Below are 27,940 nucleotides of genomic sequence, written 5' to 3' on the forward strand. Positions count from 1 at the left end.
ACACACACACACACACACACACCCCAAAAGGGGAAATTCAGCACAGTGTGAGAAGGAGAAATAAAGATACCGAGTTCCTTCGGGAGGCTTCAAGCAAAACCGGTGCGGCGCAGTGGCTGGAGGGTTAGGCTAGGATTTGGGAGAGCTCGCTGCTAGTTGCCCCCTGGCCACGGAGCTCACTGGATGATTCTGAGCCTGCCCTACCTCACAGGGTTGTTGTGAAGGTAAATGGAGAGGAGGAGGACAAAGGGGAGACAAGAGGGGGGAAGAGAGGATGTAAAGATATGAATACAAAGAAATACAAGTGGGAGAAAAGAGAAGGCAGAACGAGATGAAGCGCAATGTGAATCCACACCTGGATTTGGTCGGACTTTTGAAACATGCACAAGTCAAACATAACACCTGCCATGATCTAGTCTCTCTGAGAGGTCCCCCAGATTAGTGTGGGTTTTGAAAAAAATTCCTTCCTGGAGGGGGACAGAAGGCAGATTGCACACAGCTGGGATAAAACAACCCAGATCAGAGGGCAGGATTAGCGATATCGCGTCTAGAGTCTCTGTTGCGTCCAGGTTCTGGGGGCCCCGAAGACAAGAGGGCTCTCTCTTCAACTGGATCAGGAACTTTCTCACTCAACAAAGCCCTTTTCCAAATGCAGTGAGCAGACCTGCGTTCGATTCCGGACCTGTAATTACCAGCTGCCCCCGCTAATTCCCATAGCTTTGTTTAAGGTTGGTAAAACACGTCTGTTGCATTTTTTACTCCTTTCCCAATTATGCCCAAGATGGATCCTGCCTTTTTCACAGCATCTGCACTCCAGGCCATCATTGCATCAGGCCCTAAAGCTCTCTTTCCGGGTCACGTCCCCGGTATTTAATTTCTCAAACACCCCACAACCGAAGCTCTCCAAGAGGTGCACAACAGTTCTCAAGGAGGCACATGGCACAATCAAGCCACCTTTTTCAAAACAGGTTTAAATGTTTTAAACAACAATTCAGCAACTAAAAGCATTTAATATGGAAAAGGCCTGTCGCGGACATGAGACACGGGAAGCGCATCGAGACCTTGAGTAACTCTAGAGAGCTTTACATTCCTCAGCACAGAGGGAAGTCTTAACCAGGCACCGAAAGAACGACAGTCGATATTTTAGCTTTAAGTGCTTCCTACCAGCAACCCTTAGCTGGCCATTGGGCCTGGAAAATACTGGAAGACACCTTTCCTTCCAGACTTGTGTAAGACGGCATGCTAAGATAGCATCCCTCTGTACCCAAACTTGGGAATAAGAAATGCCATAACCTCAACCGCAGAAGAAGGAAAAAAAACAAACTCACGCACAGGAAGAAAAAGCGACTTTACTTGCCAGCAGGACTGGCTAAGTCATGCCAGGAATTTCAGCATTTATTCCGTCTAAATATCCCTAATCTTGCACCCTGTGTGAAGTTAGAATTTAATTACGTATTTTGCTCCACAGGCCATCTTTCTACACTTGCACACATTTAATTAACCCCATTTGTCAGTGAACATTTTGGAAAGGTCTCTTCGGAACTCTTGGCAATGCTTTCGTTCGGTTTTGGATACCCTGAATAATTTGGTGCCGTTAAGCAAGCGTGGCCGTGCGGGATGGGGATGATGGGATCGTACTCCAACACAGTCACTGGGATCCGCTCGCATGAACGTCCCTATTTGCACTGCTTGAATTCAGCTGCACCAACAAGCCATGGTTTTTAACCAAGAACAACCCACAGTTTACAACCCAGAAACAAGCCATGGGTTATAGAAACAGAACGAGTCAGAAGGGGCCTCCTGGGGCATCTAGTCTGACCCCCAGCTTCAGCCGGCTCCGCTCACAACATGCCTATCATGATAGAAAATAATTTCCCTGGCTTGTTAGCGAAACGGGGTTCAGACAACACCGTGTTTCAACCTAAACTCTCAGACACAGCTCAACACATCCTCTCATTATGGGCTGGGGAAGCCAGATCTAACCCAAAGCGTTGGCTCTTTTGTGTTTCCTTCTTAGCAGAAGCAACCCTTGCCTCGCAAACAGAGAGGCGTTTCCATACCTGCTGGTGTTTTCGTCGTCGTCGGAGTCGATGAAACTGCTTGACTCGAGTTCGCTGCTCATCACGGTGGAGCAACTGTCGTAGCCCGGCGGGTGATCCCGGTGCCTGTCAAGTTTCGGGTGCCCATTGATACGAGAGACTGCAGGAAGGAAGAGAACGCATGGGGTCAGACGGAGAGGTGCCGCACGGTCCTAACTAATGGGCACCATCACTGGCACGGGGGACAGTATGGTACAGTGGTTACAGCACAGGCCTCTTGCAAGGGAGACCTGACTTTAAATCCTCGCTCAGCTGCAAAGCAACCTTGGAGATTTTGGATCAGTCAGGCTCTTGCAACCAGAACAACTTTATTGTGCGGTTAAAATGTGGGCTGTACTCCACTGAGGAAAGGTAGAATTTAAAATGTGATTATTTAACAACAGAAGCAGCAATAATACTGAAGTACTAATAATGATGATAACTGCACAGGGTGGCAAGAGAGTGAAAGAAGTCCAAACAAATCACCATGATTAGCGGCTGGAATTTTGTGGGGGGCGACAAACTCTCTCTTTCAAAATTCCAAGCTAAATTTTCTTTTGCACACCTGCCGAGCCCCTCCAGGGGAAAAGGTGCCATCATCTTCAAGGAGCCCTATTCTGCTGCCAAGCTAATCTGCACAGGTTTACCCATGTGTGGTGTTAGAAATCCCCAATACACCTGACATAGGGTTCAACTAGAAGCTCTGCCGGAAGGAAGGCAATGCGATTATTCGGATTCCAGAATGGGCGCAATGAACTTTCCTAGCCCCCAAAGGCAGGAGAGGTTCTGGATCTGGTTCCTGGTCTTGTTTCTGGAGTCATGAAGGCTTTATAGCCTTCATCTTGTTCCCAAGAGACTTGCTGTGGCGTCGCCTTCGCTGCTCATTCTGTAGAAAAGGGCCGCTTTAACTGTGAGAAACAAAACTGTTCACTTTACTGAAGCCACTGGCTACCCACCCTTCACCTCCAAGGAAGGGACGTCGAAGCTGCATGTGCTGATCTTTATAAAACCCACGGCAAGAGGCACTGTCTTTGTCCTTGGCTTGGGGAGGGGGAGCGACCTGCCCCTCGGGCAACTTTGCCGATCCCCTACCCTATTCAGGGAACCAATATAGCCACAGCTGAGGGGAGAGAAAACATTCCTTCGCTTGTTTATATCCCGCATCCTCATCTTATCACCATATTCAATCAACTGTTTATCTTCAGCAGAAGCAGCTTTGTTTCTAAGCATCCTCAGAGATAAAGGGCGGCGCTTGGCTGGCCCCAGGCCCACCGGAGAGGGATAAAAACGAGGTGCGCAGCTCCACCCTTGGGCCGGATGGGCAGCCTCCGCAGAAAGCAGAGCAGGCAAGATGCAGTGAAGTTTTGCAAAAGCAAACAGTGAGCCACTAACCCTATGACAAAGATCTGCAGGAAAGACACATGTCTCCTTGCAAACAGGGGAAGCATTTTCTTGCGAGCCTCGGTGTCAGGCAAAGTAGATTTGGAAGGAGGCCCAAGCACATGGGGAAGAGGGCATGACCCCAAGGACAACACTCCTCCAGGCCTTCCTCACCGTCTCCTGGAGTCCCCCTAAGCTCACACCGTCTGCTTCAGTGACCCCATCCAGCCACCTCCTCCTCTGCCGTCCCCTTCTCCTTTCGCCATCTATTGTTCCCAGCATCCGGCTCCTCTCCAGGGAGTCCTTCCTGCTAATTTGGTGGCCAAAGTATAAAAGAGTCTCATCTTCAGGATCTGGCCTTCCAAAGAGCAGCCAGGGTTGATCTCCTCTAGGACTGACTGGTTGGATCGCCTTGCGGTCCAAGGGACTCGCAGGAGTCTCCTCCAGCACCGCAATTCAAAGGCCTCAATTCTTCGGCGCTCAGCCTTCCTAATGATCTAGCACCCCTGCTTGGAAATTATGCCGAGGGGGGAACCCTCCTTCCACTCGTGCCAGCGGGTGCCCAACAAGGCACTGGGGAAGAGAGCTGCGTTCGAATCATGCGCCTTCGGTCTACCTTCTGGAAGCCACCTCCTGGCGCCACGGCCAACCTCCGAGAAAGAGTCACCTGCCGGTCCATCCGGCTTCTCACCTCGGCCAGCAAAATATCTCCAGCTAACCCAGCTAAGAGGGTCAAGCAAACCCGCCCAACACGAGCCATGATCAGGTATTGCCATGGACATGGTTACACATGCGAACACATACACAAGGCTCCTTGACCTGCCAGGAGAATGTTCTTGGGATCGCTTTCTCCCGCGCAACAAACGAGTGAGTCAGTGGGACTGGGCATCGCCAAATGCCCCCCGTTTTCCCGAGCCCCTCCCAAACTTGACTGCTGAATTCTGGACTGCAAACCGGGGGGGTGTTCCTCCATCCCACCCCCCCCCGCCCCCCCAAGCCGGATGGAAAGGGATGGCTAATCCCAGGTGCCTGATTTTAGACCTCAAGCACAGATTCCCTATTCATTACCTAGTCAATAATTGACCCCAGATGTCAAAAAAAACCCCAAGAATCCCAGCCGTTGCATCTGTTACAGAGAGTTAATGGCCCACATCACTTGTTTATAAGGGCTAGTTCTGAGAGAGAGGGAGGCGGGGTGGGGGGAGATGAAGAGAAAGGGGAGGTCACCCATGGAGAAAAAATTGGAAGGAAAGCCTGGATTTTAACCACTTCCTGACACAGACACCCAAATATTATGTGTATGCTAGGCCTTCTCCCAAAGATGGCCCTAAATGGAGTCATGCGCACACGAAAAGCGTTATTCTGCCCAGGAAAGCTGATCCTCAAACGTTGCAAAGATCCAAGCTCTCGGCTCGTGCGGAGATGAAGGGCTTGGTGCTGGCCCCATGACAAGGCAGGCCATGCCCCCATCTCCCCCCTTACCCTCCATAGGGACCCCCAATCCTTCGCCTGATTCTCTTGAACGTTGGTGAGAAGGGGAACTAGAAACACGGCCCGTTTAATGATGCTTTTGCTGACGGAAAGCAGGAGAACGTCAAGCACCCAAATCTGACCCCTTCGGTTGCTGGACCTGAACGTAAATTCCCCAAGGGTCCAGCAAGCTATTTTGCCAGGACCGAGTGCTCTGTGGGCCAACAGCAGTGGGTCAAAAGTGAGGAAGCCCCAGTCTCAGATTCCGATTCTCTCAACGTAACCATCGCAAGTGGAAAATGTTCCTTTCTTCCCCCAGACAGCTAAGCTGGACTTAGAAACATAGAAACGGCGCGAGTCAGAAGGGGCCTCCCGGGCCATCGAGTCTGACCCCCAGCTCCGCTCACGACATGCCCACAACTTCTTAAGTTCACAGAATTTCCCACGCTCTCTGAAATGGCTGATCTACCTTACAGGGTTGTTGTAATGTGTGTGTCCAGAACCCCCCCCCCCCCCCCCGCTCTGGGGCCTAATTTCATTTTGGGAAGGGTCTCGGTGGCCTTTGATGATTCCAGTAGAAATGCAAATTCCTCTTGCAAAGGTAGGGGCTGGCAGCTGGGATGCCCCCACAAGAGTCCGGGCCTGATTTAAGGTGCTGGGGATGACCTATAAAACCCTAAACGGCTTGGGACCTGGATACCTGAAGGAGCGCCTTCTTCCCTATATGCCCGCCCACCCATTTAGATCTGAGGCAGAGGTCCTTCTCCGGGAGCCCTCCTTGAAGGAGATCAGGAGGGTGGCTACCCCGAGGAGGGCCTTCTCTGTGGAATACGCTCCCCAGAGCGGTTTGCCTGGCGCCAACCCTTTTTTCTTTCTGGCACCAGGCGAAAACCTTATTTTCCCATTATGTTAATGTTTAATTGGTTTCAACTGTGATCTCATTGTGAATTGCTGGACGCTGTGCTATTTTTGACTTGTACCTGTTGCAAACCGTCCTGAGACGCTAGTAATGAGACGGTCTACAAAAGCTTTAAAGAATAAATAAATAAGGCTTGGCTAGAGAGAGCCCTCGAAATGATCCCAATACCTACAGCGATGCACAGGAGGTAAGGCTTTTGGATAGCACTTGACTGGTTGCAGCGGCTTCCAAAAGCGGCACACGTTCCTCGCACCGCCGCCGCATCTCCGGAAGGAAGACGGCTCCGGCTGGTGTGTTTCCCTCCGTCCGAGCTCCTGCAACCGGCCCCAGCCCAAACAATCCAAAAACGTGGACACAACCATGGTGCCCAGGCAAGATGCACAACGCCAATGTCGGGTCTCCAGCAACTAAGGCTTGGGGCATAAATCTTTCACCTCACGTCGGAGCGAGCTTGAAAGATCAAGGGAGAAGGAATGGATCATCTATTCCAGATTACTGATTATCCCAGGTGCATTTGGGTGAAAAGAGGATGATGATGATGCTTAATAATAATAGTAATAATAATCATCAATGCCTGTTTTCCAGCTAAGGCTTTAGGCAAAGTTATTGCTCCGAGATAAGAAATTATGGAAAGTAGGTGCGGAAATAGGTAGATCTCTTCATCTGCGGCAGATTTCCAAGAAGCTATTTTGCCAGGGGGACAAAGTCTTGCAAAAAAGCTGTGGAGAACAAAACACAGATAATTCGTGGCTGCCTCCCCACCCGAGTTACACACACATATAATTGGATAACATTTTGTGTTCACAAGTGGGAACTTTTTATTTTCATAGCCATCTCAGGCAAGCCGCAAATCCTTTTAAAACTGGGAAAACATTGATTCTGGGATGTGCAGGATATACCACTTTTTAAGAAATCCGCTTGAATTTTTTCAACTAGGAACTGGTAGATTCTAGTGGGGGGCGAAACTTTTATTTAAATGTGTACACTTTTAAACTCATGTCAGGGCTAGAAAGGTGAGGCATTTGGGTAGGTGCAACTGGGTATCGCTACCACTAAATACAGAACCCCGACTCTTAAGAACAGCTACAGAGAACACCCAGAAATCAATCCAAGAAATATCAGGGCAGGCAGAAGCAAGGAGAAGTTTAACCCAATCTTCTTCTCAGCTGAGTAGCTGCTAGGATCCGACTAGGATCCGACTAGGATCAGGCACGTTGGGCAGTCCCATTTTGGTTTCCCAGAATTCCCACTCCCTGACCCATTTTGGTTTCCCAGAATTCCCACTCCCTGACCCATTTTGGTTTCCCAGAATTCCCACTCCCTGACCCATTTTGGTTCCCAGAATTCCCTGGAACAACACTTGGCTGGCATCCATGTGAGAAGTTAAAATGGTGCCCTGCCATAGACAACTGATAGGTTAATCGCCACTGTTTTTGAAAGCCATGTTTGATCAGGAAAGTATTTCCGGAACACCTTTGCAAATATCTCCGAACACCTGTGCATACACATGGATGGAAAGCAGTGGCTTTAAATGAAAAATGGGGCAGCATTTGCTCATGGAACCCACCAAATCATCTTTTCGGGTCTTGGGGAGACCTTGGGGAGCCCAAAACATTGGGGTTCCCTCAAACAACTAAACAAGGATTGCTCTTTAAATATAGATCCCAGTACATCACTTAATACTGGTGTTCTGTCCGGCATTTATTTAATGTTGTCAAATTTACCTATCAATATGGCACGCGGGTTTCTTTCCACTGCATTTTCTTCCCATTTCACAGAGAAAGAAACTGAGGGTATTAATTGGGTGAGGGGCCAACGCTGCTCTCATGCCGCATCATATTATGGGGTGGCCAGCCTAGAGCTTTTCACGCCCATACAAACAGCTCTGGTGGAACTCGGTGACACATCTGCACAGGCAACCAAGGACATATTATGGGCTGCCGACAGATCCATTCCATGACAAGCTCCACTGTGAAGCAGAACCCTTAATTTTATATTTGTAAATCAATGTATTTTTTGTATTTTTGTATTTAATGGTAATTTATTATGTACTATTGTATTTCAATGTATTTTATCATGTTGTAAGCCGCCCCGAGGTTTCGGCAAGGGGTGGCATAGAAATGTTATAATAATAATAATAACAACAACAACAACAACTACAACCCGTAGGATTGGCTGTGGGTGCCAGGCATGGCCGCCCACCCCACTTTCTACGGTATCCCATCTGTGAGTCTTTGTGCATCACATTCCTCTTTCAGCTACCAAAAGGAAGCGATATTTTTGGCCCCTTGGGGACATCAAAACCTCTGCCCCTGCTCTTAAAAAAGCAAACGCGCATGCATGCCAGGGGAAGAACTTAATCCACACCAAAGGGCTTGTATTGGAGCAAATATCAGCCCATAAGCTTCTGTGGGATTAGACCGCATTAAATCCCAATATTTTAGCTCTCGAGGATCTCGCCTGCTTACAGAACAAAGCTGGGGCACTTCCTAACTGGCTTTTTGCCCCCTCCCCAAGATACCTGCCGGCTCCCCACCCCTTCCCAGTGGGAGGGGCCAGCCACAAATTCAAAGCAGCATATCCAAACATTACAGCCCATTCACCCCCTAGTGCATGGCCAACACGAAAGCATCTCCCCCCTTTCCTGCCAGCGCATACCTGTTCTTCCAAGGCGCAAGTCGATCTCCTTCAAACCAACCCCCCCACCAGCCTCTCTGCTTGCAGATGGCTTAAGGGCACCCCAGCGGGCCACACCGGCACGCCCCTTTTGGGGAGCTGAGCCAATGGCAAGGAAGCGATGCAAATCCTCTCCCAGTGGCCACACCTCCAAGCTTCCCAGCTGCATGGCGGGACGGCTTTCCGGCACGGCATTCTGCTGTCCCGGGCAGATCCCCCTCTCGCCAGGCCAGAGAAGTCCCTGTCCTGCCCCAGGTTGCAGGAGCTTGGAAAGTGACATGGGGCACCGATGGCCGTGGAAACAAGGGGTGCCTCTTTGCCTTCCGGAAAGGACGCCCAAGCACAAAGAAATGTATTGTGCTCAAGGGCCATAAGCCTGTGCGGGGAGAATGGTGGAAATTCATGCAGTTCACATACTTAATTTCAAAAGAATTGGCCCCGCATGGAAGGGAAAGCTGAGCTATCCTTCCCACTTGGCGCTTCTGCAAATTTGGCAACGGAGCTCCCAGGGCACAAGGGTGTGTGAGCGGAGACACGGCCCTGAAAAGTTCATGTCCTTGCAGTCCCTTTTCCCAATTGCTGAAGACCACTCCAAGATTCGCTGGGGGACCGTGAGGGACGTCGCGATGAGATCAACTCCTGGTCATCTGGGTCTATTTGCTGCTCTTGCCTCCAATGGCATTTCCGTGTTCATAGGAAATGTCCTCCAAACACCCAGTACTGCCAGTCCGGCACACGCACTGGGGGAAATGGTTGAAGAGCCAAGCCTGCGTTCAGACTGTTTCTTCCATTCCTAAAGACGCCTCCAGCTAACCATACACAAACGCATGGACATCTGTGCGCTTGCTTGCACACTCGCTCAGTATTTGTACAAGAAGGTGGAGACCTGAAGGTGCAACTGTACAGAAGCACAAGGAAGCAGTCATGTGCACTCATTCATCAGAATTGTTCTTGTGGCTTAGTCGCAAAGTCGTGCCTGACCCTTTGCGACCCCATGGACAACCTTCCTCCAGGCTCTCCTGTCCTCCACCATCCCCAGAGTCCACCCAACCCCACAGCCACCTCCCCAGTGACCCCATTCAGCCACCTCATCCTCTGCCGTCCCCTTCTCCTTTTGCCGTCAATCATTCCCAGCATCAGGCTCTTCTCCAGGGAGTCCTTCCTTCTCATTAGGTGGCCAAAGTATTTGAGCTTCAGCTTCAGCACCTGGCCTTCCAAAGAGCAGCCAGGGTCGATCTCCTCTAGGACTGACCGGTTTGATCGCCTTGCGGTCCAAGGGACTCGCAGGAGTCTCCTCCAGCACCACAGTTCAAAGGCCTCAATTCTTCAGCGCTCAGCCTTCCTTACGGTCCAGCTCTCACAGCCACACATCACAACCGGGAAAGCCATTGCTTCAACTGTACACACTTTGTACAGAACTGAACAGAATTGTGCCTCCTCACTGTTCATGGAGGCCTCTGCTGCCGGCCATCTGCCAGCTCACCCCCATCCTGCCGAAGATGCTGGTCTTGTACTCTTCCACTGCCTGCCAAAGTTCAGACCACAGAGCCGCTTTCCACCAGCCTCAGAACAATTTTGTTGGCGTGGGACACCTGCACGTGGGAAACAACGCAGCGGAGTTCCAAGCACCAACAAAACCCGGCCCTTAATTACCTCCCTAATTGGAGCTTTCCTTTTCTGCCTCATCTCTAGGAAACAGAAAAGGGGATCAAGAAGTATAAAAAAACTTTGTCCGAGCCAGCAAGGGGTGCCGAGAACAGACCTCCTACTTTCCTCATTAAGTGAGCGACTCTGCCTTCCCTTTTAAAGGGATCTGGCCTGTTTTTCCAACCATCCTGCTGTTTCAAAAGGAGGACGACAAAGAGGGGGGACATTCTTCCTTCTCCATGAAAACAGGAATCTGATCTGAACATTTCAAAAGCAACCAGGCCCACAAAGAAAGTATCTGTTAATTAAACCGAAAGGGGATAAATGGAGAAAGGCAGATTTGGAATGAAGCGAAAACACACACCCTTCCCACAAAAACCTTCTTTGCGCCTCTGCCCACTGTGCCCCCGAAGCAATTACGTCTCAGCTGTACAAGCTTTGCCCCCACCTCCCCGATTTTAAAATTCACTTGCCCAGGATAATACCTTCCAGGCCTGATTGCCAAAGAAGCCCTTTGTCTGCTGGTTAGCTTTTGTCAGACCTCACTCTGCAGAGAAAAAACGCAAACGGCAAAAGGACGACAACTGACCTGCATGCATTCTGGAGGGTAAACATGCAACAAATCACAGCCACATAAAGACACACCATTAGGTTGTGTTCCTGGACACTTCGGGAAACACACAAGATCAGCCATTACCGAGCCAGATCTGGCTTTCCAAAAGGTTGCCTGAGCAGGCCGTCACACTTAAGAACCAGGCGAAATCAGACCTTTTTCTTGAATTTGTGATGATGCCGAATTTTGTAATTATTTGACTTGCTGGCCCTAATTTGCAAATGTAGAATGCTCCCCTTTGAAGAGCTTTTGGCTCATAGTTTTAAGCATTCTGTATTGGTTTTAGAAAGCATTGCAACTTGAGATGTGGATGAGAAGAGGGTACCTATTTCCATATGTGGTGGGAATGTGAATATATAATGAAATTTTGGAAAGAGATTTTTAAAGAGTATAGTAAAATACTCGAAATATAGATATACGCCCTGGAATCTTTCTGCAGGCTGCGGTACCTATAAATGACCTATGTGAGTCTCAGCACACACAGTCCTTGGTGCCCTCTTCAGGCTGAAATGGGAACTGCAACACACAGCACAACGCATAAACAGATACCAATCCACAAGGACCTGGTCTTCCCTTGCCAGTCAAGCACCAAGCTTCCCTCCTTGCACTCCAAGCCCCAACTCAAGTGCCTGTTACCACCTTTGACTTATTCCACAGGTACACCTTTCTGGGACAAGGATAGCTTGGGAACCCACCACTTAAAGGAGCTGCCCGTTTTTTACCGCGCAACTCCTTGCGGAGAAAAACGCATTTCCTACCTCTTTGCTATCAGGCTAGCTTCAAGGTCCTGGTGCTCACCTAGGAAGTACACAGCTCAGGTGAGCCTGGAAGCCACTTCACCTGTGTTAGCCGCTTTGCCAAACTATTTCGGACCAGGATATGTGAGCGTGAGACTTTGCCCTGACCGACCTGTCCAATCAGTGAGGACGCGGAAGTCCAGGTTGTAAGCCACCCCGAGGCTTCGGCGAATGGGGCGGCATAAAAATGTTTTAATAAATAAATAAATAAAAATAAATCTACAGCCCAACTGAAGTCCATCTGTAGAAGCACCTTCAGGGTGGCGGCCACATTTCTGTGGAACTCCCTGCCACAAGAGGTCAGGCAGGCAACAGCACTACTCCCAGCTCCTCCTGAAAACATCCATAAAACCAGGTTTACGGATATTAATTTTCTGCTCTTGTTTTTTTTATGAATGATATGAATTTTCTTGATATGCATTTTCTCGACACATTGTTTTACTCGTTTTAGCTTTCATTCTTCCCTGTTCTTAAGTTTCCATATTGAAAGATGACACAGTATTTCTCAATCCTTTTAGGAACATGCTTCCAGAAACTTGTGTATAAACCACCCCAAAATAACGGCAGCAGCTCCCAGTACATGGAAGCCAACAAGGTAACATCCATCGAGTCCTCCTAGCAGGTGAGGGAGACCAGCACGGGGCCAAACGCCCAGCAGAGCTGGAAAACATCAATTGGGATCTCTCCGCACATCACACAAGGCTGGAAAAATGGGAAGGATCTGCACTTTCAATACAGCGCCTTGCATTCTGCCCCGACCAGGACTGGAGGTCAATCTCTACTTCGGAAAAAAGCAGTGGCCAAACATTCCCCAACCCCGGAGAGAGAGATTCGCAAGGTAGAATGAAAGTCACCAACGCACCGTCTTCGTGGCCTTCGCGGTTCCTCCTCCGGTGTCTCTCTCGCCTGTGGCTGACGACTGACTCCGTCCCCGTTTCGTTGTCCAGCCCGTCTCGGCTGCTTGCGGCATTCGGGCTGTGGATTCAGGAGACTGCGTGAAATGTGCTGATCAGCATTCAAAACAGGAAGGTACCATTTAAGCAGGGACTCCCCACGGCTCTTCTGCACCTCTAGCCACAAGCAAGCCTTTTTAAGCACTCGGCGAGGCATGTGGTACAGTCCCGCCTGGACAACACCCTCTCAAACATGTTCACAGGAGACTGTCCGTTTGAGACAGGTTATCTTAAAAAAAAACAAGCACACCTTCATGGATTAATCATTTGAATTTAAGTAAGGTTATATTTGTGTTAGAATGTAAACACAAATGAGGAAGTGCAGAAGCAATATTATTTCTAATCTCTAGTTAAGAAGGGATGGGAAGGGTCCTTTTTGACTAGAACCCCGGAGAGGGAAAGATGCTCTTCGGATGGAATCCAGACTGCGTGGACGGACATCCATGCGGCTTAAACCGCGATGAACTTGATCTGCTGATTTCAGTGGGACTGAAGTTCAACAGCGCTAGCTTGGCTCCAACCCGCACATTGTAAAAGCACCTCCGGAGAGGTGGCCCTGCAGAAGAGAGAACTGTCCCTGGACAGCCACTCAAAGGGAGGAATGTTCTCTGTAAAGGAGGACACAGGGCCAGTGTGTGTGTGTGTGTGTGTGTGTGTGCGCGGAAAACAAAGAAGGTGTTAGCCCAGCCGGTTGTGGGATGGCACTCGAGTACTGGACATGCCACCGGAGGGCAGCAGAAGAAAACGGAGCGAAATGGGGAAGCCCATGGGCTACATGTTCCTATGGGGATGATCCTCCAGGGCAGAATGCGTACCAAGATGCCCGTGACGTGTTCCTGGGTGGAAATAAGCAAAGGAAATGGAGCTGGAAGTATCAGGGCACAGGTCAGCTCAACCATCCTGAGACGTCAGTAATGGGACGGTATATCAAAGCTGTAAATAAATAAAATAAACTATGGAGAATTGTCCCCTTTTCATTTTTTTGGACTGCTGTTCAGGCCAGAATTTCCTAGCCCGTTTCTGGAATACAGGACTTTGGCAATTGCACAGATAAACGGCCCAGATGGTTTGGACTACAACCACCATCAGCCTCAAGCAGAGGGTGGTGGGAAATGCAGTCAAAAACTTCTGGGGAGCACCAGATTAGGGGAGGAGTGGTCCATAAAATAACTTTTAAAATATGATTTAAAGTAGGCCCATTATTATAAAGACATAACGTTCTCCTTATTAATCATCGTAAAATTCTGGCTAGCACCTTGTCAGAACCCAGCTGTACCAATAAACCATGGTTTGTTAGGCATGAAGAAAGCCCGTGGTTTAGTGCCAGGTTCTGCACCGTGGGTTGTTCACCATGATTTGGTGTCTCAGACAGAACAAGCACCCACTCAATAAGATGGGATATAAATGCAACGGAATAAAAAGTTATGGAATGCGCTCCCCAGAGAGGTCCGCCTGGCGCTGTCGTTATTTGGTTTTCGGCGCCAGGCGAAGACCTTTTTATTTAAGCAGCATTTAAAATGTTAATATTATGGAATTTTATCTGGCCAGGGCGGCTTATTTTATATTGTATATTTTTTTTCTCATGTATATATTTTAATTTTTATTTATGTGGATCTAATTTATTGTTGTAAGCCGCCCCAAGGCTTCGGCAAATGGGGCGGCATAAAAATGTTCTCATAAAATAAATAAATAAATAATAAAAATAATTCTAACAGCAAACAGAATTGTTCGACAACAATCCATACTCAACCCATACCAGGAGACCTGAAGGAATGTCTCCTTCCTTACATGCCCTCACGCCGCTTAAGATCTGCGGGAGAGGCCCTGCTCCGGGAACCCTCCCTGAAGGAGGTAAAAAGGGCATCTACTCGGAGTAGGGCCTTCTCTGCGGTGGCACCCAGATTGTGGAGTGCGCTCCCCGGAGAGGTTCGCCTGGCGCCGAGCCTATATTCTTTTTGGTGCCGGGTCAAAACCGTTTTATTCAAGCATTATTGTAAAAATTAGCATTTTAACGCTTTTAACAGTCGCGTTTGATTCGATTTATTTTATTGATTACATATTGCTTGATGATATTGTGGTATTGATGGTTTTATTGGATTCTGATTTTAAGATTATAAGCCGTCCTGAGATGCTATACATGAAGGAGGGCATATAAATGTTTTAAATACATAAATACTTAGTCCTTGACTGTGGGTTGTATTGTCTGAACCCAGTTCATTCACAGGTTGTCAGGCAGACAAGTGTCCTTTTCCACCCAGTGCAGCCTGTTTCACCAGGGACTGAACCAGGGTCTTCCACACAGAAAGCAGGGGCTCTACCACCGAGGTACAGCCCTACCCAGAGAAGACCCTACAGCAGTAGGATATGTATATTTGGGGAGGGGAACCCCAAGACAATGATCCTTCATGAAAATACAGACTTCCCCCTCTGTGTCTCTGTTTTTCGTTTGTGCATAGCTGAAAGACAGACTTTCGATTCAACTCTTTTCACTAAACAAAATCAGGTTAATCGGTACCTTTCAGAAAAACAGGGTCCACAGACTGAAATGAAGTAATCAGAAGAAAAAAATTCTAGCAAAGATCCTTGCGGCACATTTGTCCGCCGACGTATCCACAAAAGCCGGCAGCTAACTTCTCAAACCTAGTGGCCTCCAGAGGTGTCCATGCTGGCTGGAAATGATGGGAGCTGTAGTCCAGCACATCTGCAGGTCAGGGAAGCTGGTTTATGTCAGAATAAATGTGTTTGTCTTCAACAAGCCGCAGGATCCGTCGTGGTTTCTGCTGCAGTGGCCGAAAAGGGCCACCCCTCTTGAATGCTTCCGTAAATGGAGGATCTTTCTGCCCTGCTGGATTTATGCTGATTACCGGGGTCAGCAGTTCTGGCCGGCAATATTTTAAATAATATATTTTATCTTGCTTTCAGGCCAGATCAGGGCTGGCTCGGCCGTAATGTGAGCCGACGAGCTGGCATCGGGCGGTGGAAGGGGAGGAGCAGCAAAATGTGTTTTGGAGAGGCTATACGGCCACTCTTCCCTGGTGGCACTGGCCACAGCAAAAGAGCAACTGGGAGGGTTCTCTAGTGTGAATTGCACTGTGTATCAGTGCCCCCCACGGTCCTTTCTTAGTACAGGCCCATTCCACCTGAGAGACAGTGCGGTGTAGTGGTCAGAGCATTGGACTGTGGCTCGGGAGACCTGGTTCTTAACCCCTCTGAGCCAGGAAGCTCACGGGATGACTTGGGGCTAGTCTCTGATTCTCAGGCCAACATACCCTGCTACGGGGTTGTGAGAAACAAAAATGGCAGCTCATGGAAGCTGCTTTGGGTTAAACCCAAGAAAAAGAAAGGTGGGCTAGAAGAGAATAAACAACAGAAAATAAAAATGCCCACCCAGCAACCTGGTTAGCTGGACAGGCTAAATGGCGCAGCTCCTGGTTTATGCCCCAGTCACAGGATTCCGGGGAGAGGACAGCTCACCTCACGGGCATTCAGCTGACTACTAGTGAGAGGTCTGCAGCTTGGGCACAAGGCGGAGCAAGGGGGCAGGCGAGCAGTTGCCACTGGCCGGCTAGAGCGGCCAGCAAGAGGGGGAAGCAGAGCCAGTACAACCCAGCTGAACTGGCCAGCACAAGGGACATCTGCAAGCACAGTCTTTACTGGCAAACCCTGCCCCATCTGCGGCCCCCGTTCCAGAGGGAGCGAAGACCTGAGCAAAGGGCCACAGTGCGGGTCTGCTGAGGGGGACGATGGGAGGTGGAGTCCTACAGCAGCTAGAGGGCTCAAGTCCCACAACTGCTGCACAGAGAGTAAATCTCCTCAAGCGAAAAGCTACGGGAAGGCAGGTTTTCACCTAGGAAAATGCATGCCGACTCTTGGGTGCACCAGCACACAGGTGCCCAGTAGCAGAACTGGCTTCTTGTACCAACACAAGGAGAAGCCTCTCACAGAGCAATTCCGGAAAAGAAAACAGAAAGACGTACTGGAAGGAGGGGGGGCGAGAGTCTCCGATGCCCCCGGTCCTCTCGATGGGAGGAGGAAGGTCCGCGTGGCTTTCAGTGCATTGGGAACCGGCGTCCGAATGGGAGCTCTCGGCCAGGACCAGCTGCAAGAAGCAGAGAAGAAAGCCAGAGCATTAGGCTGGGGGTGGGGGGCGGGTGGCCCAACACCCCTTTTCACTAGCCCTCTGAAAGCTACCAGTCTGGGCCCCTGGGCAGAGAAGAGGGCAGAACGACACACAGGAGGAGAGAGATGGACAGACAGAAGTGACTGAAGCAGCGAAGTGGGAGAGAACAGAGAGACAGGCAGAAAGAGAAGGAGATGTACTGGGAAAGCAGAAGACAGAAAGGCACACAGGGAGAAGAGGGAAGGCAGGCAGGCAGGCAGGCAGAGAAATGGTGCTCGCAGCCACGATGCGCTCTGGTCCCACCCACCTCTGGCTTCAGCGCCCTCACCTTCTCCTTGCAGTAACATTCAACTCCAAAAAACACTGATAATCGGACCTCGAAACCACATGCATCTCCCAATTACTGCGTCACTAGAGAAGAAAGTAAGTTGATTTGGCCTTCCCCTGTCCTTACATCCTTCTCCCCCAAATTCAGCTGCTAAGTGAGAATCCCCATTCATTTTCTGGGCTTTTGCTTTTTTCTTTCCCATTAGCATCGTTTTCAATCTTTGCCCTGCTGCTGGCTTTGACTTTGGGTTTATTTTGTCTCAAACCGAAGAAATGGCATATTATCCTTGAATACGTACTGCATTCTAATTGCCGGAGCCACTCTGAAAACTTGGGCATTTGGGAAGCCCAAAAATGCAACCCAGTGAAGCAACTTCCCCGAAATAGCAGCCTTGAATTGACAGCCGAGATCTGACCTGGGTTGACCTGACCTACAGTCCCAAAGGACCTATTCTGGGGAACAGAACTCCAAAACCAACTCATTCTTGCCTTTCGGGACTGAGTGCAGACAATACTGAGCAACTGAGCAAAACTATAGCTGCTTAAACCACATTTGCCGGATTGCTTGGCTCCCAGGTGATGAGGTCAGAAAGTCCCTCCGTTCTCGCAGATCGGAGCACCAATCCTAGAATCATAGAATAGTAGAGCTGGAAGGGGCCAAGGCAGCCTTGGGGTCCAACCCCCTGCTGTTGCGGGACACCAAGTCACCCCATCCCAATCGCTCTCCACCGCCTGCAGCAGGTGCAGAGAGAGCAGGGACAGCTGCATCTCCGAGGCTGGAAGAGTGGCCTTGCAGATGGGCCTCTGGGCACGTGAGCAGGATGAGACCAGCACCGTCAAGATGCCACATCTGCCTCCTCTCCTGGCCTCTACAGGTGCTACTCTTAGAAAGCTGAAGCCTGCTTGCTGAGCATTTCGCAGGCCAGGAAAGTCCAGACACCACTGATCCTTCCGTCCCTCGTAGAAGATCCAAAGCCCTCCAGCGTTTGGAGGGCTCCAAGCATCCAGGGTCGATTGCACCCTCAGAGCTCCACCAAACATGGAAGGCCAGTGCTGAACTCTGCTGTCCGCAAACCGCGCAGCAATGCAGATGGGCAAAATTTCGGCTATGGATCCGTTCTTCCACCCACGCATCGCATTTCCAAAGAGATGGTGCATCCTAGGAGAGCAACCAGAACGATAGCCAAAAACAAAGACGGAGAAATGTGGAAGGTGTATCTGTGGTGAAATACTTGGGTAAGATTTCCCCCCATGCAAAACCCAAACAATAGTTTCTCTTCCCTTGGGACTTCATTCCTATGATTCAGTTTTTCTCACCTGCGTCTTCTGTCTCCCCAGCCGGCAGCTGCTGGGGAAGTACCAAAGAACGCAGATCGCACCAGCCCTTCCAGCGATGACCGGCTGGCTGAAATGAGTGCGCCAGGAACTGACGCGTAAAGGAAGTGTGGATGCAAAGCCCCACTGGAGGTGCAAGTCAATGCGACAGAGAAAAAGCCGGAGGGCCCGTCCCTCCTGCAGATGAGAAGAGCTGCATCGTTTTAAGGTGAGGAAGAGGAGAAATAAAGGAAGACCCTTCTCCCTACGGAGCTCCTATCAGAAACACTTCCAGGACGTGGGGTTCCCTTTGCTCCAGAGGGAAGTGCCAGGGAGAAGAGGGGGTTATACTGGCAAGCCAGAGCTCCCCAGAAGGCCACCTCTGATCCCCCTGGCTCCCCGCCAAGCACGGATCGTTTGGTAGCTTCCAGCCGGCCCAGCTCACCCAGTGGGCAAAGTGAGGCAGCTACATCAGACAGGAGATTCAGAGGGTGGGCAGCAGCAGGGCTGAGGACAGAGCTGGGGGTGCCCCTGTGCTGCACCCCATGAGCTTGCTTGCTTGCTGCCCTCCCGTGGGGTGGATGCTGCCCCAGCAAGAGCCCCGGAGGAGGATTCAACTGCATGCCAGAGGGCTTCCGAATGTGGACTGGAAGGGGTGAAGCTTTGCATTTGGGCTCCAGCGGCAAGATCCTGGCCTGCCCTCTTCGCTCCCTCTGATGCCCCTTTGCTCTTTGCCACCTCCAGCCTCCCTCCCTCTCTTCCTTCCACCCAGGCAGCTGCTGGACGACCCTCGCAAGAAATCCCACACTGCGGCTTTGCAATCACCCAGAGCACCGCAGCTTGCCCACCCTGTGCCAGAGCGACGTCCCGGCTCTTCCACAGCACCCAGTTGTTCAGGGCAAAGCTCCAGAGGCTCAGCCCATGACCAAATCTGCCCCCCCCCCAGACCTCCAGAAGAGCCAAGTGCCCTTCCAAGAGCCTCGTCACCTTCCCCCAACCCCGATAATTGCTAGTATCTGGGCCCCGGTGCAGGTTTCCTCCCCCGCCCCCACAAAGGGAGAAACGCTTTCCCCGAGGCTTCGTTCCTGGCACGAAAAGGTCTGTGCTAAAGTATCTCGGTCTGTGGGGTATTCTCTCCCCCCGCCCTGCTCCGTTGCGTTCAGCCCTGCCCATGCCTGGAATGCTCCGAACTGCAATTCAGGCCTCGGGCAGAAAAAGGCTGCTTGGCTCCAGGAAGGGGAAGCAAGACGAGACATGCCACACGCACCCAGAGCTCTGGGGGTGGACTTCTCCGACGGCTTGGGAAGCCCTGAGGCTGCCCTACAACATCTGGCCTCTGGGGCAGTGGCTTCAATGGGGCTCAGTGAGGACTGGCCCAAATTATCTGGGAGATCTGGGGCAGGGGGGGCAGGAAGGCCTGCTCCATGTCCTGCGGAGCTGGCCCCAGGAATTCACTCCCACATGATGGGCTGAGGAAGGGCAGCTTGAAAAGCAGAGAGGACCTCTCTCCCTGGAGAAGAAAGCCACCCTTGGGCTGCTGGTGCTGAAGGCACTGGACCACCTCTGATGGCCGGAGGAGTGGGCTGTGGGGAGCGTGGGCAGGAGGGCACTCCCCTCCAGCGGGGGGGGGTGTCCCATGGGGCAGCAGGCCCTGGGAACAGGCGGACGGATCCCTGGCGTGACGCTGCAGGAGGGCTGACGGATGCTCTTCAGCGTCATACAAACAACGAGGCGTTTCACTGGGCCAGCCGTGACCCTCTTGCCTCTCGGGAGACTGTGAGTGGGACCCACACCGGGGAGGGTCAAAGGGACAGGAAATGGGAGCTTGAGGCAGGGGTAGGAGTTCTGGGAGAGGAGGCAGAAGCTCAGGTCCTTGAGGCACTCCTCAGGTTCCCAGGCTGACCAGGACAGAGGGAAAGTTCCGGAAGGAACGAGGGGGATCAAAGGACAAGCCCTTGCCCTGCCCTGGAGTCAGGAGGTATGAGCTGAGGACTCGCCTCGGCACCATTGACTGGCCCTACAACAGCACGGTTCACCCCGGGTTACTGAAAGGAAAGGCTTTTGGGGAGAAGTCCCCAGTTTGGATCCAACAGACACTCTTAGTATGCTCAGAAGCATATCTTCCGGCTCACCGGGGAGCTTAGAGCATCACTTTCCCTTGCAGCTGCCAATAAGCAATCCGTTTTGCAAAGAGACGCTCCAGTGTTTGGAGTTTTGGGGCGAGGAGGAGAGGACCGGGCTCCCGGCAGCAGCCAATGCGAGTTCTCGTTGCTCCCAGCCAGAATAAGCAGCAGCAGGTTAGACGGGCCGAGGGGGGTCCATCCCGCCTCCCCGGCCCAGATTAGCTAGCCCACTTCATGCAACGAAGAGAGATGCACTCGACGTTCTCTGCCATTCAGCGCTGGGCTGCCGGGAACTTCAGCCAGCACCTCCACGTGGCGCCTCTCAGGGAGACGCAGGTGGAACGGATTTTTAAAGAAATCGACATGTCGTTCTCGGCAAGCCCCTGGTGCCTGGGAAGTCCCCACGGACACAACGAGGATGGCTCGTCTCACGGGGTGCTCCTTTGCCATCCTCGTTAGGGGGCCATTGTCGGAGGAAAGCATGACATCACCACGGGCCAATCGGGAACTGTGCCAACCCGAAGGCAGCCAATCAGCCGGTTCCCCAAAGACCGTTCTCGTCATGTCGTAACCTCTCTCAAAAACTGAATGGAAGCGTGTCCGCGGTGAGCAGCTCCATGCGCACAGCCCAGCCCATGTGCCAGCGCTCGCTCAGCTCCAGACCTGGCACAGGGGCAGGGGGATCCGTTCCGCCAGCGACAGAACGTTTCCAGGGCGATGAGGCAGTGATCGAAATCCACACCGTCCCCATCAGCCTCCCGAATGGAACGGGGGCTGCCTGTCGAGGCAGTGCTGATCCCGGAGGTCCAATTTCAGGAAAGAAATGGGAGGATTGAGCATCAACTCCCTTGCATATTTGGGCAGAGAAAGCCCTCTTTTTGTTTTATTTCCTCTTTGTCTAGACAGACATGGGGTTGCGTGTTAAGCTCTCTTCCTCCTTAAGCCTTAAAACTCGCTTTCCGGGATCAGGCCCACCTTAGCTATTCAGCCCATTGACAATCAGATGGGCTTCCAACATGGTTGGGGTGAGAGAGGAGGATTATCCAGAGGCCCAGTTCCAAAATCCTGAGATTGGGCCGGCCGGGCATCAAAGGCCAAGCTCTCCACCCCAGCCTCTTGCAGCTGGCACTGAATGACCAGCTCTGGCTGCCCCACTGAGGTTGCAAATTGGACCCTGGGGGGAGAAAAGGGGGCATGGGGAGGGGAGGGGCCCGAGGACGGGGGCTCACATGGAGCCTACCAGTCTGTTTGCCCCCTTCCCTCCCTTTATCCGGAGAGCGGAAAACAGCGGCCGAGGTAAAACCAGGATGCGAGGCAGGGCGTCCGCAAAGAACCCGTGCTTGTTTGGGGCATGGGGGGCGGAATCTCTGTGTGTGTGTGTGTGTGTGTGTGTGTGTGTGTGTGTGTGTGTGTGTGTGCGCGCGCGCGCGTTGTCAGCAGCAAGCACAAGTCTCGCCCCAAGGGACTGAAACAGACTCCAACGCTCAGTGGCAAACAACCATAGCGGGTATCAGAGTCAGATCCACAGGACAATCGCAAAATTGGGACATGGAAGATGCCATGTTGACATTTTGATAATTCCTCCTGCCTCTCCTCTAGAGAAACCGGCAAGAAAATGCAGAGCCGCACCATCTTAATTAACAATTTTTTAAATTGTTATTATTTATGTATTTATGTACTTTGCATCCTGTTGTGAGCCGCCCCAAGGCTTCGTTGCGATGGGGGCAGCGTAAAAATGTTGTAAATAAATAAAGAACAAATAAATAAGTGATACCATTTTAACAATAATCAATGCCATTTTTTAAAAAATCAGCAACATGCCTAGCTTGATCTATTCTCCTAGCCACGGTCCGGAGACCAGGAAGGCCTTGTTGCTTATTTCACCCACCCCGTTCTGCATATGAATTTCCTTTTCTGAGTTAACCACGGTTCGCATCTTTCATGAACCACGGTTCGCTCTAAACCACAATGAATGATGGTTAGAAGGGGCCCTGCAGCCAACCATGGTCAGCACCCATGTCCCCCGTGTCCAGACACAAGACTGGACCACAGTGAGATCCAGTAAGGAAAAAATAAAGGCACAATCCATTCCACAACAGATGGGGGGAGCCCCCCAAGTACAGGCACCCCCTAACCAAGGTGGGGTGACCTGGAAGAGTTCCATTTGCACTGGTAAAAGGATTGGGGATTTTTGCCCCGGAGAGGGCCTGCCACAGAGATGTAAAAGCAGAACTGAGACGATAGGCAGTCTAATCTGCCTATTCATGAGTTTATTCACTTAAGGGTATATTTTCAAGCAGAAAATTCCTACCCTAGTAGGATCTTTCTGTGCTTAAATGTGCACAGGATTGTATCCTAAATGGCCTGAAATAAGCTCAACATGCAGGTGACTTTGACAAACTCAAAGTAGTGAGCTGTGAATTTAAAATATAACGAAAGCCACCACACGCTCTTAGAAACTGAGACTGATGCTGAGCCATCCCCTGAAATTACATGGTCAGTTTCTTTCCATCCCTCTCCGCTGGCTGAATTTTCCCTCTAGGCTGCTGACTTTGGGGGATTTTATTTTATTTTGTTGGTTTTCCTCCTGGGCATATTCCCAGCCCTTCCTGGGAATCATGCTAATTAAATGTCTTGATGTCACAACATTATGCAGCTAACGGAATCTGGCAAAGCCCACTAGGAGCCAGGACAGTCCTGCCCCCACTCTGAATGGGCGAGTATTTGCCCTCTCCCCCCTTTCAGGCAGTCCCTCCCCCTCCCAGCTCCAGCATCAAAATTTGCATCCTATCAAAGAGGTGAAGGAACTTTTTATCCCTGCTTCTCCTTTCGACTCAGGACCAGCAAGAATGGATATTTCCCCCCAACTCCCCTGTTAGAATAAAACCCCAGTACCAAAAAGTTACCCTCTTCAAAAAGCAAACAGGCCAGTTCTCAACTCATAAATTAGCTTCAAAATGGCAAACACGTTTCCTCAAGGAGGACTAGAACCACCAATGTGGGACACACCTTTTGAAATTCAGGGTGCAAATAATTAAGTCCTACGTTGCTATCGGGCTCTTTTTCTGTCTAACCAGGCTTAGAATTCTGCCTTTAGCCTTTTTCAATCCACACTTTCAGCATTTCGATGTGGTGACCATTCCTCCTTTTCTGGTTTTAGGGATTTATCATTTTAAATGGCAGGGTCTTCCGCTGCCTGCTTGATGCAGGCCTTGATCTAATGCACTGACACACAGTTTTACACCTCTGAATTGTGCACGCTCCTTGGAAGCTTTAGACCTAAGCAACAGACAAATAATAATAAATAAACGGCATAGCTACCTATCTTAGAGAAATTATTCTGTCTGTGTGCACACACCTGCAAAGTTTGTGGATTTGAGGTAAATCTGCCCTTGGCCAGCAGAAGGACGTGTTACCCTGAGCGTCAGCCCTGGGAACCATAACGCCTTGCGCTGGGTTACCGCAACCCATTCACAAGCCATAAAAAACCAAGGAGAGACACTCTGCAGTTCCCTAGGAGCAAAACACAGTGGTAAACCCTAAACAAGTTAAAAAATAAACACCAAACCTTGAATGCCTCCATGGGCGCCCCTTTCGTTGCAACCACAGGCCGTCTTCCAGAAGGCCTGGACACTCTCTCTATTTCGCTGTCTCTCATACACACACGTGTGCAAATATGTGTCCACTTACCTTTCCCCAGAACCCCAACCTTGAGGGTGGCCACCTACATATTGCTAAGAAAAGGAAGGCCACTATCATCCAAGAGGACAAGGAAGGAAGGACTGGCAAACAAGAAACGGTGAATGTGCCCAAGATTCGCTCAATATTAGTGCACTGTGCAATCCGTTCCCAATTCCACTCTTCCATAGTTGCAAAAACGTGCAAATGTGAAAGCAGTGGGTGAGCTTGAATTTCCTGCAAATTCTCCCCATTTGATTTCTGTCAATTTCCTGAATTCACACAAGTCCCCCAAATCCACACAGACTCTCCCACACTTCGCCAAGTTTCCCCTGAATTCACACACGTCCTTAGATTCTCTCCGTGGACCAAAGAGGGGCTAATTCGGCCCATTGTAGAAATTCGCAAACATGCCCCATTTACAACTTTGAAGGCAAACACAAGTCCATCAAAAACATTAATAAATTGCTGAGCCCATGCCTACATTTGGTCTGCGCAGAATTCCTAAATTCGCACAGATTTCCTAAAGAGATGCATGTTTCGCGGCTTGGGCGAATTTCTGCAGGAGCGCGAATCGGCCCTGCTTTAGTCTGTGGAAGGAATTCAAGGAGGTTTTTTTGTGTAGATTTTGGGAACTTGTGAATTTAGGGAGCCCCTTTGATTTGCAGCAGCTTCTTAAATTTATGCAAGCTCACCGAGTTCACACAAAGGCCGAATTCATGCACAAACCACAAACGGGTCGATCTTCCCTCGAATTTGAGCCTGTGGCCTCCCCAAATTCACAGGCTGCCTCAATTTCCTCCACAGACCAAAGAACAGCTGGTTTAGTCTGCAGCAAAAAGCATCAGTCTTATATCTGCACATCTACATGTACGGATATGAACTTGGCCTTACAAATCTGTAAAGACAGGGCATCTGATCAGGGGTCTCCCAAATGCAGGGGTTTCAACATGGCTTTTGGAGCCCTCCCTGGAGATGAGGGATCCCCGACCTGCACAAAGGAAGTTTCCAAACCCCCCAGCAATAGCCCTTCTTCCGCAGGAGCTTAAGTTACCATTGCAGCCAGAATTTCCCCTTCTCTGCACGCATTAAATGCACGAAAACCTGCAGCCACGAACCGCGAGGGCCTGGAGCAGCCGAAAATGATGAGAACTGACGTAACCTACCCAGGACACGACGCGCCCATTGAAGCAAGGCAGTTTTGCATTGTCGTCCGAGATCTCTTCCTTCACCACCCTGGGGAAGAAGAAAAAAGAGAAAGAAACATGGAATACATCAGGAGTTGGTGCTGCACAGCTTCCTCACAAGGAGAGCAGCTCAAAAGGGCAAGCTAGCTAGGCCCACTTAATTAACAAATATTCCACGTTCTTTGGCAAGGAACCTAAGAAAGCAAATTTAATCTTCCTCCTCTGTATTTCGTCCCCTCAACAACGCTGCACGGTCCTGTGTCCTGGAGAAGTTTACTTGGTGTGCTCTCACAGGTTCTCACAGCATGGCCTTCTCTTCAGTGGCCCCTCCTTGTGCAATTTGTTCTCAGGGAGATTGGGGTAGTCTTCGTGGCCATGTCCTTTGGACAGCTGGCAAAGATGAGCTTTAAATACTCAACATGGCTCTCTACGTGGTTATTATTATATTTCTATACCTCTCACCAGCCCACAAGCTCCGTCACGTTTACAATATCGCTGGTTTTAAAAAAACATTTTGGGTCGGTGCATTGAAACTGGACCAGGGGATCCTTCTAACATATTTAAATATGACTTCCTCACAAAATGCACCCCAAATTCAAAAAGTTCAGGGGGCAAGATCCTGCCCTCCAGCCATCCCAGCCCTGTGCTTTCCATGTGTGCTGGATTACACCCTCCATCATCCCCAACCAGCCTGTAGAGCCAGGGATCCAGACCAGGGAACGCAAATCTTCCATTCCAAACTGCAGTTCAGCCTTTCAGCACAGAAAGCAATCCAAGGTCAAACCAGGTTCAGGGAATTGTTACTCCAAGAATAAAACGGGATGCATCAAACCAGGCAAGGCCGAAAGAGAAAAACGGCAGTACATAAGCAAGGCAGTCTGAGGAGGGTCCCTGAGAAAACAAACTTTAATAACTGAAACTGGCTGTCATTCTTCTGAGATCCTACAAAAGTGGGGATTTTTATTACACGCAAGAGAAAAGAATAAGGGAAAGATTTGTCTCTTCCTATTCACATATATATATATATATATATATATATATAGAGAGAGAGAGAGAGAGAGAGAGAGAGAGAGAGAGAAAGAAAAGAGAAAAAGGATAAAGAGGATAAAAGAAAGAGAATGAGAAAGGAGAGGAAAACAGCAAGCGAAAGAGATGGACAAAGAGAAAAAGAGAGAAAGGGGAAGAAAAAGAAAAAGAGAAAGCAAGGGGAATCCATCACCCCTTATCTAAAATGTTGGGTTTCCATTTTTTAAAAAATCAGTATTGCTTTCAAAGAGCAAAGCTCTCGTATAATTAAAAGAGGAAGCCCAGAGGAGCCATTTCCATGAATCAAAGAGTGTTCCGGCACCATCCTAAATAAAAAGGTTTCCTCCAGCAGCTCTTCCCAACCCCTCCGAGTGCCATGGAGTCCTCACATCGCTCTGCTGTCCCATTTCCGGGCCAGGGAGACTTAGAAAATGAGTGTGGCAGCCACGGCCCCATGAACACGCAGACAGAAGCCAATCCACTCCTTCAGAGAGGCTCAACGGACAGACGATGGAAGCGGGCAGGAGACAACAGGATGGCATTCAGTGTGGATAAGTGCCAGGTCTTGCACTTGGGGCACAGGAATGGGTGTCGTAAGTACAGGTCAGGGGACAAGTGGCTGGAAAGAAACGCTTGTGAAAGGGACCTCGGGGTGCTGGTCGACTGCAGGCTAAACATGCGTCAGCCGTGTGATGCGGTGGTCAAGAGGGCGAACGCCACCCTTGGTTGCATGGCCAGAAGTGTGGCTTCCAGATCGAGAGAGGAATTACTACCACTCTACACGACTCTGGTGCGCCCGCAACTGGAGTATTGTGCTCAGTTTTGGGCCCTTCATTACAGAAAGTAGATAGCCAGGTTGGAGTCAGTGCAGCGTAGGGCCACAAGGTTGGTGGCCGGTTTGCAGGGGATGCCGTATGAGGTGAAACTGAGGGAACTGGGTCTCTTCAGCCTGGAGAAGAGGAGACTCCAAGGGGATATGTTGGCGACATGCAGATATGTGAGGGGGCGTCACACGGAGGTGGGTAGAGACCTGTTCTCCCCTGCAGAGGAAGGCAGGACGCACCCCAATGGAGCAAAGCTCAGGGAACCCAGGTTCCATTTGGATGCCAGGAAGCACTTCCTGACAGTCAGGACCCCGAGGGTGTGGAATGGCTTCCACGGGAGGTCGTTGAGGCCACATCGGTGCGGGTGTTCAAGGACAGGCTGGACGCGCACATGGTGGGCATGTGGTGAGCAGAGCTGGCTGGAGCCAGGGGTCAGACTAGATGGCCTGGGAGACCCCTTCCGACTCGCTACGTTTCTATGTTTCTGTTTCCTATCCAGAGGGAAAGCGGTTTATACAAAATGATACGGTTTATAAAAAAATAATACTGTCTCTCTGCATGGTGCCTGGGCACAAAACTCAGACCCTTGGTGGGCAGAAGCAGCTCCTCCGGAACTCCCCCAATTAATTATTTTTTTAGAGAAATATCTTCTTAGAAATGTTTTAAACATTTCGCGTCTATGCTGTGACCCTTTTAAATTGTTTTTATACATGTTCAATTCATTGTGTTTTAATTGAGTTTTCAAGTGTTTTTACTCTGCTAGTATGTTTTACATCGTAAGCCACCTCGGGAGGCTTCAGAAATTCTA

The 27,940-nt window shown here is 50.3% G+C and overlaps 1 protein-coding gene across 5 annotated transcripts in view; it reads right to left on the bottom strand.

Annotated features, from left to right (window-relative positions):
- DVL1 (dishevelled segment polarity protein 1) overlaps positions 1 to 27,940 on the bottom strand; it is a 71,390-nt gene that overhangs the window by 18,834 nt on the left and 24,616 nt on the right. For 4 of the 5 annotated variants that reach the window (XR_006416197.1, XM_044445279.1, XM_044445281.1 and 1 more), the window contains exons 2-5: positions 25,262 to 25,331; positions 16,511 to 16,632; positions 12,443 to 12,555; positions 2,061 to 2,199 (exon numbers count right to left, since the gene is read on the bottom strand). Coding sequence is in view for 4 of the 5 variants with exons in the window: in XM_044445279.1 (XP_044301214.1) it covers positions 2,061 to 2,199; positions 12,443 to 12,555; positions 16,511 to 16,632; positions 25,262 to 25,331 (444 nt within the window). In the remaining variant the exon portion in view is untranslated. Of the gene's footprint in view, positions 1 to 2,060; positions 2,200 to 12,442; positions 12,556 to 16,510; positions 16,633 to 25,149; positions 25,238 to 25,261; positions 25,332 to 27,940 lie in introns of those variants that run through there. The other variant, XM_044445280.1, reaches the window with a different exon arrangement.

The sequence above is a fragment of the Varanus komodoensis genome, unplaced genomic scaffold, assembly GCF_004798865.1.
Source record: "Varanus komodoensis strain SLA01 unplaced genomic scaffold, ASM479886v1 scaffold48, whole genome shotgun sequence".
Classification (NCBI taxonomy): Eukaryota; Metazoa; Chordata; class Lepidosauria; order Squamata; family Varanidae; genus Varanus; species Varanus komodoensis.